Raw genomic sequence first — 15,994 nt, 5'->3', positions numbered from 1 at the left:
ATCAAATTACAGCCAAGTCTACACAATGAAAACTATTTTAAATGATTTCTTTTGGGGTGTAACAAATACTAACCTAATGACAGAATTTAAGTCAGTCAAAAATAATCTAAAAATTCAACAGAAACAAACTTCCAAGTATGCACATAATGCAGGTCGTTCTGGGGATGGGTCTGATAAGGCATATAGTAGCTTTCTGTGTTTTTAAAAGACAAGTCACTGGAATTTTTGTTAATAATCAAATCTTAGAAAGGAAAGTGAGTCTAGAAGAAGAGGACATAATGGGAATATACAAATAATAGGACACAAAATTCAAGTTATTTTCTATGTGGCCTTCTCATGAGAGCAATTTCATCTTTAAAAAAAAATTGTTTACTTGCATTTTGAAATGGATGAAACCAAATCCAAATAAAAGTCATTTCTTTCCTTAAAACTCTCTCATGGTGTCTCATTGCTTACAGATTCAAGTCCAAGCTTCCAAACGTGGAACTTAAGACCGCTCAATTCTCCCACTTCCTGCCTCAGGATATTGCTCACAATTCTTAACACACACACACACACACACACACACACACACACACACACACACACACCTCTGTTGTGTTTCTATTATGGTCTCTGTTCACAGCACCCACTCATCAGTCACTGCCAGGACTTCCACCTTCATCCTCCATCAAAATCCAAGTCAAACAATACTTTCTTTAGGCTGCCTCTTCTAACTCCTCCAGGCAAGCTAAGTAGCCGTCTGTGTTTCTATAAACACATGCTCAGGTCAATTACTGCACTTATCATACAGTGATGTGTTCTGCTGTTTCTACCACCAACTAAACTAGGAACCTCTTCAGGGAAGCAGATGAGTCTTTATGAATCTTTGTATCCCCGGTACATAGCAGAGTGTGTGCCATGACAGGTGCTCAATCAATGTTTGCCAAAGAAAGGAATCGATGGCATTTTTATCAACATTATTAATAACTCTGCAACCTAGTTTAATTGAAGGTGACCTAGGGTTATATAATTTTAGACAGAGTGAATTGTAAATACAGACACATCAATTCTTTTACTCCTTATTTATTGATGTTTTGGCCTCAGAGAACCAAAGATGTAAACAGATATGTATGAAGGGGGAACAATTAGGGATACCTTGGAGAGATTTTAGCCAACAGATGATAATGGAGAAAAGAAAGAGGGAACTGTGTGGGGAGCAGATCCATCAGCTAAAAGCAAGAGCCTCAGAGTATTCAGATAATCAGGTTACAGATACAAAGCTCTATATGCATCTACTGAAAATGACACACATTGGTTGGTAGGAATGTAAACCCAATATCAATTATCTGCTTAAAGACGTTGAATGTGTTTAACAGTTATATTAATAAATTCAACCTTTACTATTACAGAATGCTACCTGCTTACCTATAGTAATATCTAAAATGAATAACATTACTTGAATTGTACTAAAATATTGATAAGCATATACATTAAGGAGGGGAAGAGGTCTCAGAGATAACTGGGTACAATATGTTATAGATGAAAGACACCAAGGCCCAGAGAAGTGAAATGATTTAGTTGGAAGTCACACAGGTGGTTAGAAAGGCCAGAAATTTTTGGATTTTTACTGTAAAATTCAGTTTTCTTTCTGCTACATACTGCCTCAGGGAAAATTTCACTAACCTTCTAAAATTTATTAGTGAGATCTATATCCAATCCCAACAACAAGATCACTTTAAAAGAAAACTAGTGAAAAGAAATGAATTTTATTCAGATGAGAGACTTCATAAACTATTCTCATACTATGGGGAATTGACTTAAGAATAATTCCAAGAATATTAACTGCTGGAAAAAATTACTGAGCATTAAAATTTTTTAATTTGCACACTGTATTAGTTAATGAGTGCTGAATTTTATATAACTCGTCTGGACCATTATTAATTGCGTCCCCATTCAGAAAACAAATCTAATGAGCCAATTTATAGTCTCTACAATAAACAAATAAAACTCATCAATACCTGAATTAACTTTGTTTTACTACAATTATTAGCATTTTTAACCATGTTACACACTCAACAGGATGAGGTCATCCTTGTGCATGTAGCGTTTCTCAATCATTTTTAAAAGATCTTTTATTTTTTTTCATCATGGTAACTAAAGAACTGTATTTTCATAAAATGCAGTTTAAAAAATACATAAAATACAGCAAAGGCCAAAAAAACCCTTAAAAACCTAATAACTCTGTTTCTCTTCAACAGCTGACAGAACTATTTAAAAAAAAGGGGGGGGGCTTCTATTTGAGGAGGCCATCTGACTAAATGTGTGAACGCTTCCTCAGCTATGACGCCAGAACAGGGATGTGGGTGTAGCTTCCCTAGAATGGGAACATGGTAAGCACAGGTATGAGGAGTCAGCAAGCTCCCCCTGTCTGACTGAGGTCATGCCAGAGAGGGGAGCTGCATGAGGAAAGAATCAGTACGCCTGTCCAGCTCGTGAGGTTACGTGGACTTACCTGATTTCACCAAAACGATTTCACCTGTAGCCACGTCTGCAGGCGAGCAACTTGAACATTTCTAACTGCACCACAGTGAGGTACGCGCAGTCTTTGGTGCCGAGCCATGATAACTGGGTGATGTTTGAGGCTGCTACAAAGGTAAGTGTTTAACTCACTGGGCGTCAGGGCTATCTAAACACTAAGCAAAGGAAGTGACACTGATCATAGTGAAATAAAAAATGTAAGAAACACTTCTATCTACTAATATATGTTTCAAAATGCTTACCCATATAAAATTTCCATTGTTATATAAAGTCTTTCATGATGCAACTCCCTGGCTCTTATATTTTAAAAAGTACAGAATAAAATTCTTAATCCTAAATTTTTGTCACTGCTCTTAAGGTCTATGACTGAAGTAAGAGAGAAACACCCCAAACTGGTCATTTTTGAAACCATAAATTCAGTGTGAAACCTGCTTCAAAACTACAAATTATTTTAGACAAATAAATATATATGTTCACAGTTATAAAAATTTTCCACATTACTCATAGAAACAAGCTTCATAAAATTTACATACAGAATACAATAAAAATCAGTTCTAATGATGATTTAGCTGTCATCCTCCTAATTAAAAAGTTCTGTGTTTGAGGTATCACTGGAAGAGATGCCAATATGGCACATTTGTAAAACAACCCAGGAGTCTATCCTAAAAATTCTACCCAACACAGCGTCATCTCTATGAGGCTGAACTACACTTGCCTTTTTAAACAAGGAAAAAAATTGTAATTGTTACAATAACAGAGGAGGCAGGTACTAGAAACTCTGTGTTTCATGTAACAGTAAAAATTCCTTATACGTATTTTCATCATCATCTTCCTGCCAACACCATTCATTTCAAATGTCCTAGTTAAAACCAATAAAGCAGCTTCATCTCTTATGACATCCAAAAAAGGTTTGAGATTTAAAAACAACAGTGAAAATTTTCACTATCTTTATATATTATCATAGGATATAAAGTTATTAAATTTTTCAGAGTCAAGAGCAAAGCATTATCCCCTACCTCACTTTATCACTGGAAGGCGCACACTTGATTCAGCAAATACTCATTAAGTGCTAGGTAGATTACCTGTGTTGACCGTAGTAAAGCCATTTACAATCAACTTATGAAGTAATAACACTAGTCAGACAGAGAGTCATGAATACCAAAAATGATGTGTTTTGCATGTACAAATATCCATACTTGGGGCATGGCTACCAAGTAATAAGACTGATTCAATACTTCAGAGTCAGCACATTAAAAATATATTGCCAGATGACGATGGTCCCATATATGAAAAAAAATGTCTATATGGAAAAGGCTGTGATTTATTGCAAAGCATAATTATATATATATATAGCAAATTCCAAGGAAGGTCAGATAATTTTCAAAACCAAATTTTAAAATTTAATGGCTTAGGCCGAAGATTCAGTTACTTTTTGGAGATCTCAGAAGGATTAGGGGTGGAAGAATGCTTTTCCTTTTTTCTCTTCTTTTTTTCCTTTTTGTGATGTTTCCCCCTTTTTGACTTATTCTTTTTTTCTTTTTTCTTTTCTTTCTTCTGATATTTTTGTTTCTTTTGCTTTGAAGTGTCCTCTTCAGTGGAACTGGATGAATAAGACCTATGGGTAATAATACATACTGACTGATAATTGCATTTATGGTTGATAGGTAAATTTTAAATGAGATTTTAACTGTCTTAAATCATTCCTGGAGCAAGGTGGGGTATAAACAAAGAAACTCAAAATGTGCTTTATATATTTGTATTCTCTTAATATACTGACTTTGGAATGTTTGCTCCTTGGCCACAGAAACTGACAAGTAACTCTATTCTGCTCAACTCTAGTAATAAGTTTTAAACTCAGTAAGGCTATAATGATTTTTCTGTGATTTTCAGTTTTTCATCCTGTCATACCCTTCAAAATCTTATAAGGTAAGCAAAGTGTCATTTACCAAGCCTTTATTATATATACAATTCATTCCCATATGCAATAACTTGTTACCGGAGTCTCTTAAAAGAGCTACAAGAAGACACAATTATGTTAAAAGGGCGGTAATTGTACCTCGGTATCAATGGGTGAAAGCTGAAAATTAGCAAAATAAAGGCACTTTTGTTAATTCTTCTGATTTTTCAATTTAGAACACTTGAATCTTCTAGATGCAGAGTGATACAGATGAGCACTTGCATTCCAAAGTCACTTTCACTAGATGTGAAAAAGATGCGTTTACATGAATATAAATGAATGAGGATGATTTAGCATTATTCTTCATTTTTCTAATATTACTCTAATAAAAAAATTAGGGGGGAAGAACTATAGAATTCCTTCCTCTACTATGAGAAAAAAAAAAGTAATAAGAAACAGAGAAGCCATCTCTTAAGGTGTCATATAAACAGGTATACGACAATCTGCCCAGACTCTAAATGTGTGACAAGACAGAAACTGAGTCAATTTAAAATCTAAAAAAGACATCTCAAGAGATAGTTGAGTTATCTCACCACTAGAAGCTAGAGCCCAAACTAAGAAAACTTGACAGAGGAAAAAAAACACATGTGTGAGACTATAAGTCTGGGTCTGTAGCGTGCTACACGAACCCTGTTTAGGAACTCTGAGTTTTCCCTTGTTTCTGTAATGCTGTACTCCTTTCTCCATCTTGTCTATTTTACTTGGACTTTTGGCTGTTTTCCTGGGCTTATTTTCTCATGGATTCTCTCGTTCCCTCTTCGACTCTGTTATTGTCAACGCTTTTCCTGTTTTAAAGCCCCTGCTTGACTTTTGGATTCTGACTAGAGCTTCTTTGCCCGTTCATTTTTCTTTGGCTTTTTAGTCCTGGATGCTCATTTTTAAGGTACAGTGTTAGACTTACACACAACAATTCCATTAGGTGGCAAAATCTCTGCTAAGTATGCCCAGAAAAGTTCACGTAATTTCAGGCCCTGTCTGAGGTCTGTGAGACCCCATTCTTGAATACATAATCTGTTACAATAAAACAAGTATATTGGAATTTGGAAGAAAATAGATAATTTCATTTTTCCTATAAGCAACCCATCTCGCTGTGCTCATACAAATGATTCAACAATACACGAGTCAGACTATAAAACACACTGAGCTCTACCTTCCTGTTAGTTTTCATGCTTAAGATTATTTAACTCCCAACACTTGAGAGAAAACAAACTGTTCCAATTTATAAAGTAGCTGAGGTGTTAAAATGTACATATTAAATGCTCTATGAAGTAACACCTGACTTGCAGAACCTACTCTGTTAGAGAAGTAGGGTCCAAGCCAGACATTACCACTGTCAAGGGCCTTAAAAAAAGTCTGTCTGTATACATTTATTCTAGTATAAGTGAAACTGCACTCATTTACCATAAAAGAAACTGCTTCTTATTTCTTTTGATCAACTTCTTTAACCAGTTAGTTGTTAAAAGAGTTAATATTAAAAATTCATAGGTGGCTGACAAGGGTTGTGAAAGCCCTAAAGGAATTTTCAGCATCGTGAGTATATAAATCATATTACTAACTTAATTTTGTAGCCATGGCAATGATATTTTGAGAATACAAATATTAAGCTTCAACTTTTAGGATAAAATATATATGTAAAGAATTTAGAAATCATCCAATTAAAAGCCTGGCTGATGTTTTAAACTCAAAATTCTAGAACACATAGAAGAAGGGAGGGTAGCTATTATTTATTTATACCTTAATTTGCTCCAAAAAAAAAAAAAAGGTGGCTGAGTATCAACTTTATGTTTGATTCCTGACTTTGTTATTTTACTGAAACAACTGATTATCTAATTCCCATTTAGAAAAAAATTGACAACACACAAAAAATAAAATTTTATAATCCATCCTGGATTCACAGTCCTGCTTTTAAAAAACAATGATGTTAAAAAATACCTTTTCCTTTTTTTTTTCAACTTGATTTTCTCTTTGCTTTTTGCTTTTTTCTTCTCTTCTTCTTCATTTACTCCTGTGTGTTGAGGGGAAAGAATCAGGATACCATGAATCTACATACTGATATGGTATGTATACATTTTTTTGATTTTGGTTGTTGGCTGATGAATTTCATTGGTTAGGATATTGCACTTTTCTTGTAACAATTTCTCCTTTCTTGATAGTTTTTTTTTAATTGAGGTATAATTGACAAATAATATTATATTACTTTCAGGCGTACAACATAATGGTTTGATATTTGTATACATTACAAAATAATCACTGTAAGTATAGTTAACATCTATCACCATGTTACACAGTTACCCCAAATTTTTTTTCTCGTAATGAGCACTTTTAAGATCTACTCTCCTAGCAAGTTCCAAATATATAATACGGTACTATTAACTATAGTCAACATGCTGCACATTAAATCCCCATGACTTATTTATTTTATAGTTGGAAGTTTGTACCTTTTGACCACCCTTATCACCTGCCTCTAACAACCACAAATCTCTTCTCTGAATCTATGAGCTTGGCTTTTTTGTTTATTTTTTATATTTCACATATAAGTGAAATCATACAGTGTTTGTCTTTCTCTGTCTTATTTAACTTAGCTTAATACCCTTGAGGTCCATTAATTATTTTTATTTATTAAGAAGCTTTTAAAAATATTATATGCTTTTTATAACAATTTCAATCACTGCTAGGTACATTGAGTAAAAAATTCATGTACTCCAGTATTAATTCCTACAACGAATCAATGTCAACAATTTGGTGGGTAGCATTTCAGGTCTTAAAAAACAAAACAATACAATCAGATACAATTGTTCTTTTCTTCCTTCCCTTCCTTTTTCCCCTTCCTTTCCTTCCTTTTCTCTCTCTTTCTCTCCTTCTTTTTAAGTAGATGCCACGCCCAGCATGGGGCATGAACTCACAACCCTGAGGTAAAGAGGGTTGATCTTGCATGCTCTACTGACTGAGCCAGCCAGGTGCCCCTTAAATACAGGTTTTTAAATTTTTCTTTTTCAAACAAACTTAGCATCATGGGATTCTAAGATCATGATGTTAGGATCCCAGGACAATAACAATAGATCTATTATTTATGTCATCAGTGTCCCTGAAGGAAAGGATATATATTATTCTCTAACCTGTTTCTAAAATATGCAACTTGGTGTGTTTTCTTCTACGCTTACTCTTTAATAACCCAATATGCGTATACAATCACTTATGTAAAATAGTTACATATAAGTCCCAAGTTTTTCTCTCTTTTGAAAGATGGATATAGGGTATTTTATATGGTATATAAATACAATGGCATACATAATAGTTTGCAACTTATTTCACCTATGTAAAAAACCAGTTGGATAGAAACAAAAATCAATTAGACTTCTGCTTCTGGGAAGATGAAGTAAGTGTATTTTTCCTATTTCTCCCAGTTAAGCTCAACTAAAAATACCAGACATTAAAAAAAAAAAAACAAACATAAAAAACTGAAAAGTAGAAATAAGACAGACCAGCTAAGGATCTTGAAACCCACAGAATGACACAGTAGTGAGTTCCCTGGATTCTTGCTTCCTATAGCCCAGACCTGGAGCTGAAGAAGCAGGCAACCTGGCAATGTCAACAGGTACAGAAAAAAATGCCCCAACAAAAGCCTTATTTCTTTAGCCAAAGGACCAAAACAGGGACAGCCTAGAGACAGGTAGCTGGTAGATAATAACTGCCCTACTGAAGTCAAACACCACAGAAAAAACTTGAACCTGCCCTGCCCTGCCCATGTCAGCAGAGGCTAGGTGGGGAATGTCAATGAATATGACAACGCCATAATGAGAGGGATATTAAAATAATCTGAAAAAGATTTTAAAGCAGCTGTTATAAAAATGTTTCTATGAACAATAACGAGATGCTGGAAACAAAGGAAAATACGTGAAAGCCTCAAAGAAACTGAAAATACAAAGAAGAACAAAATAGAATTTTTAGAACTAAAAATACAATAAATGGAATTAAAATACTCAGTGAATGGACTCAATAGCAGACTGCCGAGCACTTAAGAAAAATATCACTGAATGGGAGAGCATAACAACAGAAATCACCCAATTTGAGCAATGGAAAGGAAACAGATTTAAAGAAAAGAGACTGGGGAATCTAGGGGTCAGTAACAAAAGATACAATATTTATGTCACTTGGAGTCCTGGAAGGAGAGTATAAAGAAGGAGGGGCTTAAAAAGTACTTGAAAAAATAATAGCTGAAAACTTCCAAATTTAGCAAGGAACATAAACTTACAGACTCAAGATGCTGAGTGAATCCCGAACAGGATAAACCCAAAGAAATCCATATCAAGACATACGACAATTTAACCTTTGAAAACTAATGGAAAAAAATCTTGAAAGTAGGCAGAGAAAAATAATACATTACTTATGTGAGTGAAACAGTTAGAATGGAAGCAGATTTCTTATTAGAAAGCATCGAAGCTAGAAGTAAGTGGCACCGCATTTTCTTTCTTTCTTTTTTTTAAAGATTCTATTTATTTATTCGACAGAGATAGAGACAGCCAGCGAGAGAGGGAACACAAGCAGGGGGAGTGGGAGAGGAAGAAGCAGGCTCCCAGCAGAAGAGCCTGATGTGGGGCTCCATCCCATAACGCCGGGATCACGCCCTGGGCCGAAGGCAGACGCTTAACCGCTGTGCCACCCAGGCGCCCCAGGCACTGCATTTTCTAAGTGCTGAAAGAAATGTCAACCTGGAATCCTCCACCCAGTAAAAATATTCTTCAGGAATGAAGGAGAAATCAAGACATACTCAGAAAGGGAAAAAGTAAAAGAATATGTTACCAGCAGACAGACCCTAAAAGAATGGCTAAAGGAAGTTCTCTAAATGGAAAGGAAATGATAAAAGAAACAACGCTGGAACATTGAGAAGGAAGAACATAGTAAGCAAAAACATAAGTACAATAGGCTTCCCTTCTCTTGAGGTCCTAAATTATGTTTGATGGTGGAAGCAAAAACTATACCATGTCTCATATGGTTCTAAATGTATGTAGAGAACATATTTAGGACAACGGTATTACAAAGGGGAGAGGATAAAGGGACAAAAAGGGAGGCATGGTTTCTACTCTTCCCTTGAATTGGTAAGATGATAATACCAGTAGACTGTGATTAATCATGTGTACATAATACCTAGAGCAACCACCAAAAATTGTTACACAAAACACCATAGAGGGGCACCTCGGTGGCTCAGTCGTTAAGCGTCTGCCTTCGGTGCAGGGCGTGATCCCAGAGTCCTGGGATCGACCCCCACATCAGGCTCCTGCTCTGGGAGCTTGCTTGTTCCTCTCCCACTCCCCCGCCTGTGTTCCCTCTCTCGCTGGCTGTCTCTCTCTCTCTGTCAAATAAATAAATAAAATCTTTAAAAAAAAAAAACATAGAAAAATTTAAAAACACTATGGACATAGTCGAAGACACTACAGATAAATCAAAATACAATTCTACAAATGTTCAAGTGACACTATAGCTAAATCAAAGCATTAGAAATAATCCTAAAAGATATTCAAGTAACCCACAGGAAGGCAGGGGAAAAAAAAAACAACAAGAATGAAAAATAAGAATGAAAAACAGAATAAACAGAAAACAAATAATAAAATGGCAGAATTAGCCCAAACATATAAATAATCAATGTAAAAAAATACCAATCAAAAGAAATCGGCAGAGTGGATTGAAAACTACAATCCATCCATCCATACTGTCTACAAGACTCCCACCTCAAATACAATTATAGACACACTGAAAATAAAAGGATAGAAATGATACATCAAACAAACAATACCAAAGAAAAGCCAGAGTAGCTATATTGATAGCAGATAAAACAGACTTCAGAACAAAGAAAATTACCAGTGAGAGTAAGACGCATAATATAATGATAAAAGTTTCGACTCACCAACAAGACATATCCGAAATGTGTATGCACCAAATAACAGAGCTAAAAGTACATGAAGCGAAAACTGATAGACCTGCAAGGAGAAACAGACAAATCTACGATGGCAACATCTCTCTCTCATCAGTTAATAGATACTATACACAAAGTCAGCAAGAATAGAGAACTCAACAACACCATCAACCAACAGAATCTAAACAATATTTAAAAAACACTCCAGCCAACAAGAGTAGAATATACATTTCTTCCCAAGGCCTACAGAACATAGACCAAGATAGAATATACCCTGGGTCATAAAGCAAATCTTAACAAACTTTAAAAGAATTGAACATATACGAAGTTAAGTCTCTGTCCATAATGGATTCAAATAAGAAATCAGGAAATGAAAGATAACAGGAAAATTTCCAAACACTTGGAAACAAAACAACACTTTTAAGTAATCCAGTGGGCAAAGAAGAAGTCTCAAGGAAAACAAAACACACTGAACTGAATGAAAGTGAAGTATATCAAAATTTGTGTAACACAGTAAAGCAGTGCTGACAGGAAAATTTATAGGACTAAATGCTTACAAGAGAAATGAAGAAAAGTCTCAAATTAATAATACCTAAGCTTGAATCTCAAGAACCTAGGGGGAGAAAGCTAGATAAAGGCAAATCTAGTAGGAGGAAGAAAATAATAAAGCACAAGAATTAATGAAATTGAAAACAGAAAAAAAATCAGAGAAAAAGAATAAAATAAGGAGCTAAATCATAAACCTGACAAATCTCTAGCAAAATGTGAAAGAAAAAAAAGACACAAATTAACAGTGTCAGGAATGAAAAAAGGGATATCGGCGCAGACCTTGTATACATCGAAAGGATAAATGAAATAAATCTGGCAACTTAGACAACATGGACCCCTTTCTCAAAAAACAAACTGCCACAACTCATCTCACATGAAATAGATTTTTTCAATAACCCTTTAGCTATTAAGGAAATTGAATTTGTAATTTAAAAACTTCCAAAAAGAACTCTACCGAACATTTAAGAAAAATTAACACCACTTTTATACAAATCTTATGCAATCTTTCCAAAAAATAGATGAAAATTAAATCTCAATATTCTATGTGTCACTGTTACTCTGATACCAAAATCAGACTGAAACAGTACTAAACAAGAAAACTATATACCAAAATGTTTCATGAATATAGAAGGAAAAATCCTGAACAAAATATTAGCAAACAGGACTCAGGGATGCAAGGCTGGTTCAGTTTTCAAAAATCAATAATATGATCTACCATATTAACAAGCTAAGGAAAAATCATAATATCATACTGATTAATGCACAAAATGCTTTTTGCAAAATCTGACAATGATTCCATAATAAATACTCTGAGAAAAAACTGGAATAGAATCTTTCTCAACTTGATAAAGAGCAACTACATACAACTTGGAGCTAACATTATACTTAATGGTGGAAGTATAAATGCTTTTGCCCTCTAGGATTAGAACCCAGGTAAGAATGTCACCTCTCACCACTCTTTCTCAACACAGTGCAATAAGTTCTAGGTATGGCAATAAAGCAAAAAACAAAAAACAAAAGATTTACAAATCAAAAGGAAATAAGTAAAACCATTCCTATTTGCAGACGATATGCTGGTTTACATAGAAAATCCCAAGGAGCCTACAAAAAAACTCTCAGAAATAAGTGAGTTCAGCAAGTATAAAGATAAACATACACAAAGGAATCGCATTTCTATGAAATAAACACAAAGACAACAAAGTTCAGAATAGACCATTTATAATTATTTTTTAAAAAGAAATATTTATAGATATAAAACTAACAAAACATGTACAGGATTTTATGCTGAAAATGACACAATGCTGAGTAAAGAAATCAAAGATCTAAATAAATGGAGAGACAGATCATGTTCATGGACTGGAAGACTCAACATAGTAAAGATGCCAATTCTCCCTAAATTGATACATATATTTAATGCAATTCCTATCAAAATCTCAACAAGATTTCTTGGTAGATATAGACATTATCCTAAAATTTATATGGAAAGAATAGAGAATAGTTAAAACAACTCTGGATAAGAATAAAGTGGGAAGAATCAGTCTATTCAATTGTAAGACTTATTATACAGCTATGTTAATCAAGACTGTGTGGCGGATGGTGGTGGAAGAAAAGACACACAGATCAATGGAACAGAAGACAGAACTTAGAAACAAACCTGCACAAATATGACCAGCTGATATTTGGCAAAAATGCAAGAGCAATTCAATGGAGGAAAGACAGCTTTCCAACAAAGAGTACTGGAACAATTGGTTATCTTTAAGCAACAGAATAAAACTTTGCTTAAGTTTCTCAACTTATACAAAAATTAACTCAAAAAGGATCATGGACTTAAATTATTTACTATTCAACAATAAAAAGAAACAAACTTGAAATATGCGGCAACCTGAGTGCATCTCCACAGAATTATACCTAGTGGAAAAAGCTCATACAAAAAGATTATATACTATATGAATCCATTTATGAAATATTTTTGAAATTATATTATAGAAATGGCAAATTTTGGGTTGCCAGAAATTAAGAAGGTAGTTAAAGGCAAGAGGGAAGTGGGTGTGGCTTTAAAAAAAGGCAATATGAGTGAACCTTGTAGTGACAGAAATATTGTTTATCTTGACTCTACAATGTCAGAATCCTGGTTGTGACATTGTACTACAATTTTGGAAAATGTTACCACTGAGGGAAACCGGATAAAGAGTACCAAGTACTCTCTGTATTTTTGCTTATAGCTGCATGTGAATCTACAATTCTCTGAAAATAAAAAGTTTAAAAAAATCAATTGGCCATAAATGTATGGGTCCGTTCTGTTCCATGGATTGATCTATCCTTCCATCAATACCACACTGCTTTAATTACTTGTAGCTTTACACTAAGCCCTGAAATTAGATTGTGCTAGTCCTCCAACTTTATTACTCTTTTTCAAAGTATTTTAGCTATTCTAGGTTCTTTACACTTCCACAAGACCTTTAAAAGTGGCTTGTCAATTTCTAAAATAATCTACTAGAATTCTGATTGTGATTAGTTTGAATCTATAAATCAGGCTGGGGAGAACTTTTTTTAAAAATTCAATTAGCCAACATATAGTACATCATTAGTTTGTGGTGTAGTGTTCAATGAGAGAACTGACATCTTAAAAAGACTGAATCTTCTTTCCACGAATATGGTCTATCTTTTGATTCATTCATTTCTTTAATTTCCCTCAGCAATGTTTTATATGTTCCAGGCTTACACATTTTCTGTCAGTTTATCCCTAAGTATTTTACATTTTTAATGCTGTCATAAAAGGTATTTTTAAAATTTCAGTTTTTGATTGTTTATTGTCACAATACAGAAATAAAATTGATTTTGTGCCCATTCATCAATCTTGTATCCTTCAACTTTACTAAACTTTGTTCTTAGGTTATTAGTTTCTACAAGTTTTTTTTGTAGATTCTACAGGATTTCTATATAGAGGACCAAGTCATCAATAAATAGTTTTTACTCTTTCCTTTCCAATCTGGATGCCTTTGATTTTTCTTGTCTTATTGTGTGGCTGGATTCTCCACTACAATGTTGAATAAAAGTGGTAGGAGTGGACATCTTTGCTTTGTTTCTTATGGTATGGAAACATTCAGTCTTTCACCATTAGGTATTATGTAATCTTCCAGTTTTTTATAGTCGATAAAGTTCTCTTCCTAGTTTGCTGAGCATTTTCATCAAAAACGGACAGTGGACTTCCTTATATAATTTCTTAAAATATTGTGATTACCAAATAGGTATTCTTTTTTAAAGAGCTATTAAAAATGGTGAATTACACTGGCTGGGTTTGAATTGAAACAAATCTTATACTACTGGTATAAACACCACTTGGTCATAACATCCTTTTCACATATTGTTGGACTTGATTTGCTAAAATTCTTTTAATTGCTTAAAATTCTGTTTGTGCCTGTATTTGTAGGAGTCTTTACTTGTAGTGTTACCAGGGGAATGCTGATCTTATATTTTGAGTTGGAAAATATTCCCTCCTCTTCAATTTTTAAGATTTTATGTAGAAATGGTATTATTTCTCCTTCAACATCTGGGAGAATTAAGAGAGAAGCCATTCAGCTATGGAGTTTTCTTTGTTGAAAGTTGTTTTCTAAACATTTAACTTAATAGATGCAAGCCATTCAGTTTATTTCTTCTTCAAAGGGTTTTGGTAGTTTGCATGTTTCAAGTAATTGTCCATTTTATCTAAGTTGTCCAATTTATTGGCATAAGGTTTTTCACAATATTCTCTTATTTTAATACCTGTATAATTTGTAGTGTTGTCATTTCTTTCATTTCTGATACTGGGGTTTTTTGTTTTGTTTTGTTTTGATTTTTACCTGATCAGTTCAGAGAGCAATTTTTCAATTTTATAGATCTTCTCAAAGGACCAGTTTTGATTTTACTAATTTCCTCTATTGTTTTCCTATTTTCCATTTCAGTGATTTCATCTCTGATCTTTTTTATTTTCTTTCTTCAGCTTACTTTGGGTTTCATTACTCTTTTTTTTTTCTAGTGTTTAAGGCACAGGTTAAGTTATAAATTTGAGACATTTCTTCTTTTCTAATGCAGGAATTTAGTGCTGTAAATTTGACTTTAAGTGCTGCTTTAAGAACATCCCATAAATATTACGTTGTGTTTTTGCTCATTCAGCTCAAAATACTAATTTCCTTTTGCCTTTTTTCTTTGACCCAATGGGTTATTTAGAAATATGTTAGATTATATATTGGGTACTTTTGTAGGAAGGTGTTACTAAATTCCTAACTTAATTCCCTTGTGGCTAGAGAACATAATTTGCATAATGGGATTCCTTTAAAAAGTATTAAGACTTGTTTTATAGCACACAATAAGGTCTATCTAGGTAAATGTTCTATGCGCTCTTGAAAACAAATGTATATTCTGCTGTTGTTGGGTCATGTGTTCTGTATTGAACAGGTCAAGTTGGTTGACAGTGTTATCCAAGTCTTATATATTCTTTCTGATTTACAGTCTGACTGCTCCATCAATTACTGAGAGAGGAATGCTGAAATCTCCAACTATAATTGTGGATTTATTTATCCACAAGGATTTTCCCTGGTAGTTCTAGCAGTTTGTTTCATATAGTTTGAATTTGTTATTAGGTGCATAACCACTTAGTATTTATATGTCCTCTGCACTAACACTTTTATCATTACAAAGAAACTGTCTTCATCCCTAGTTATATTCTTTGTTTTGAAATTGACTTGACCGGACATTAAAATAGTCACGTTAGCTTTCTCTTGAGATTTTTTTTGTATCTCTAAGTTCAGAATGACTACTGCAAACATGCCCCTCTGCAAAGTTATAAGCAACCAAGCAAATAAGTAGCTATGGGGAAAAATAACCACTTCCACTTAGGAATGATGGATAAGGAGTCCAGTGACTAGGTTACACAGAAAAATTAGTTCTAATAAAAACAAAATAATTCTAGAATTCAAGAAATCTTTTTTCCTGGCAGTATTGACAACAATAGTATATAAGAATTCAAGCACTGAAGACAAAAGTTTGATTTAGACAGTTCAGTGTTTCTATGCTACCAC

The 15,994-nt window shown here is 33.9% G+C and overlaps 1 protein-coding gene across 1 annotated transcript in view; it reads right to left on the bottom strand.

The window, feature by feature from the left end:
* Positions 1-3,823: 3,823 nt before the first annotated feature.
* Positions 3,824-15,994, bottom strand: part of SREK1IP1 (SREK1 interacting protein 1) — a 40,334-nt gene continuing 28,163 nt past the window's right edge. The window contains exons 5-6 of the mRNA XM_087862453.1: positions 6,410-6,482; positions 3,824-4,135 (exon numbers count right to left, since the gene is read on the bottom strand). Of these exons, the coding sequence (XP_087718579.1) occupies positions 3,946-4,135; positions 6,410-6,482 (263 nt within the window). The 3' untranslated portion in view covers positions 3,824-3,945. The remainder of the gene's footprint in view (positions 4,136-6,409; positions 6,483-15,994) is intronic.

This window comes from Ursus americanus, chromosome 5, assembly GCF_024610735.1.
Source record: "Ursus americanus isolate L20-20 chromosome 5, mUrsAme1.1.p, whole genome shotgun sequence".
NCBI lineage: Eukaryota > Metazoa > Chordata > Mammalia > Carnivora > Ursidae > Ursus > Ursus americanus.
This window is presented reverse-complemented; position numbering and strand designations above follow the sequence as displayed.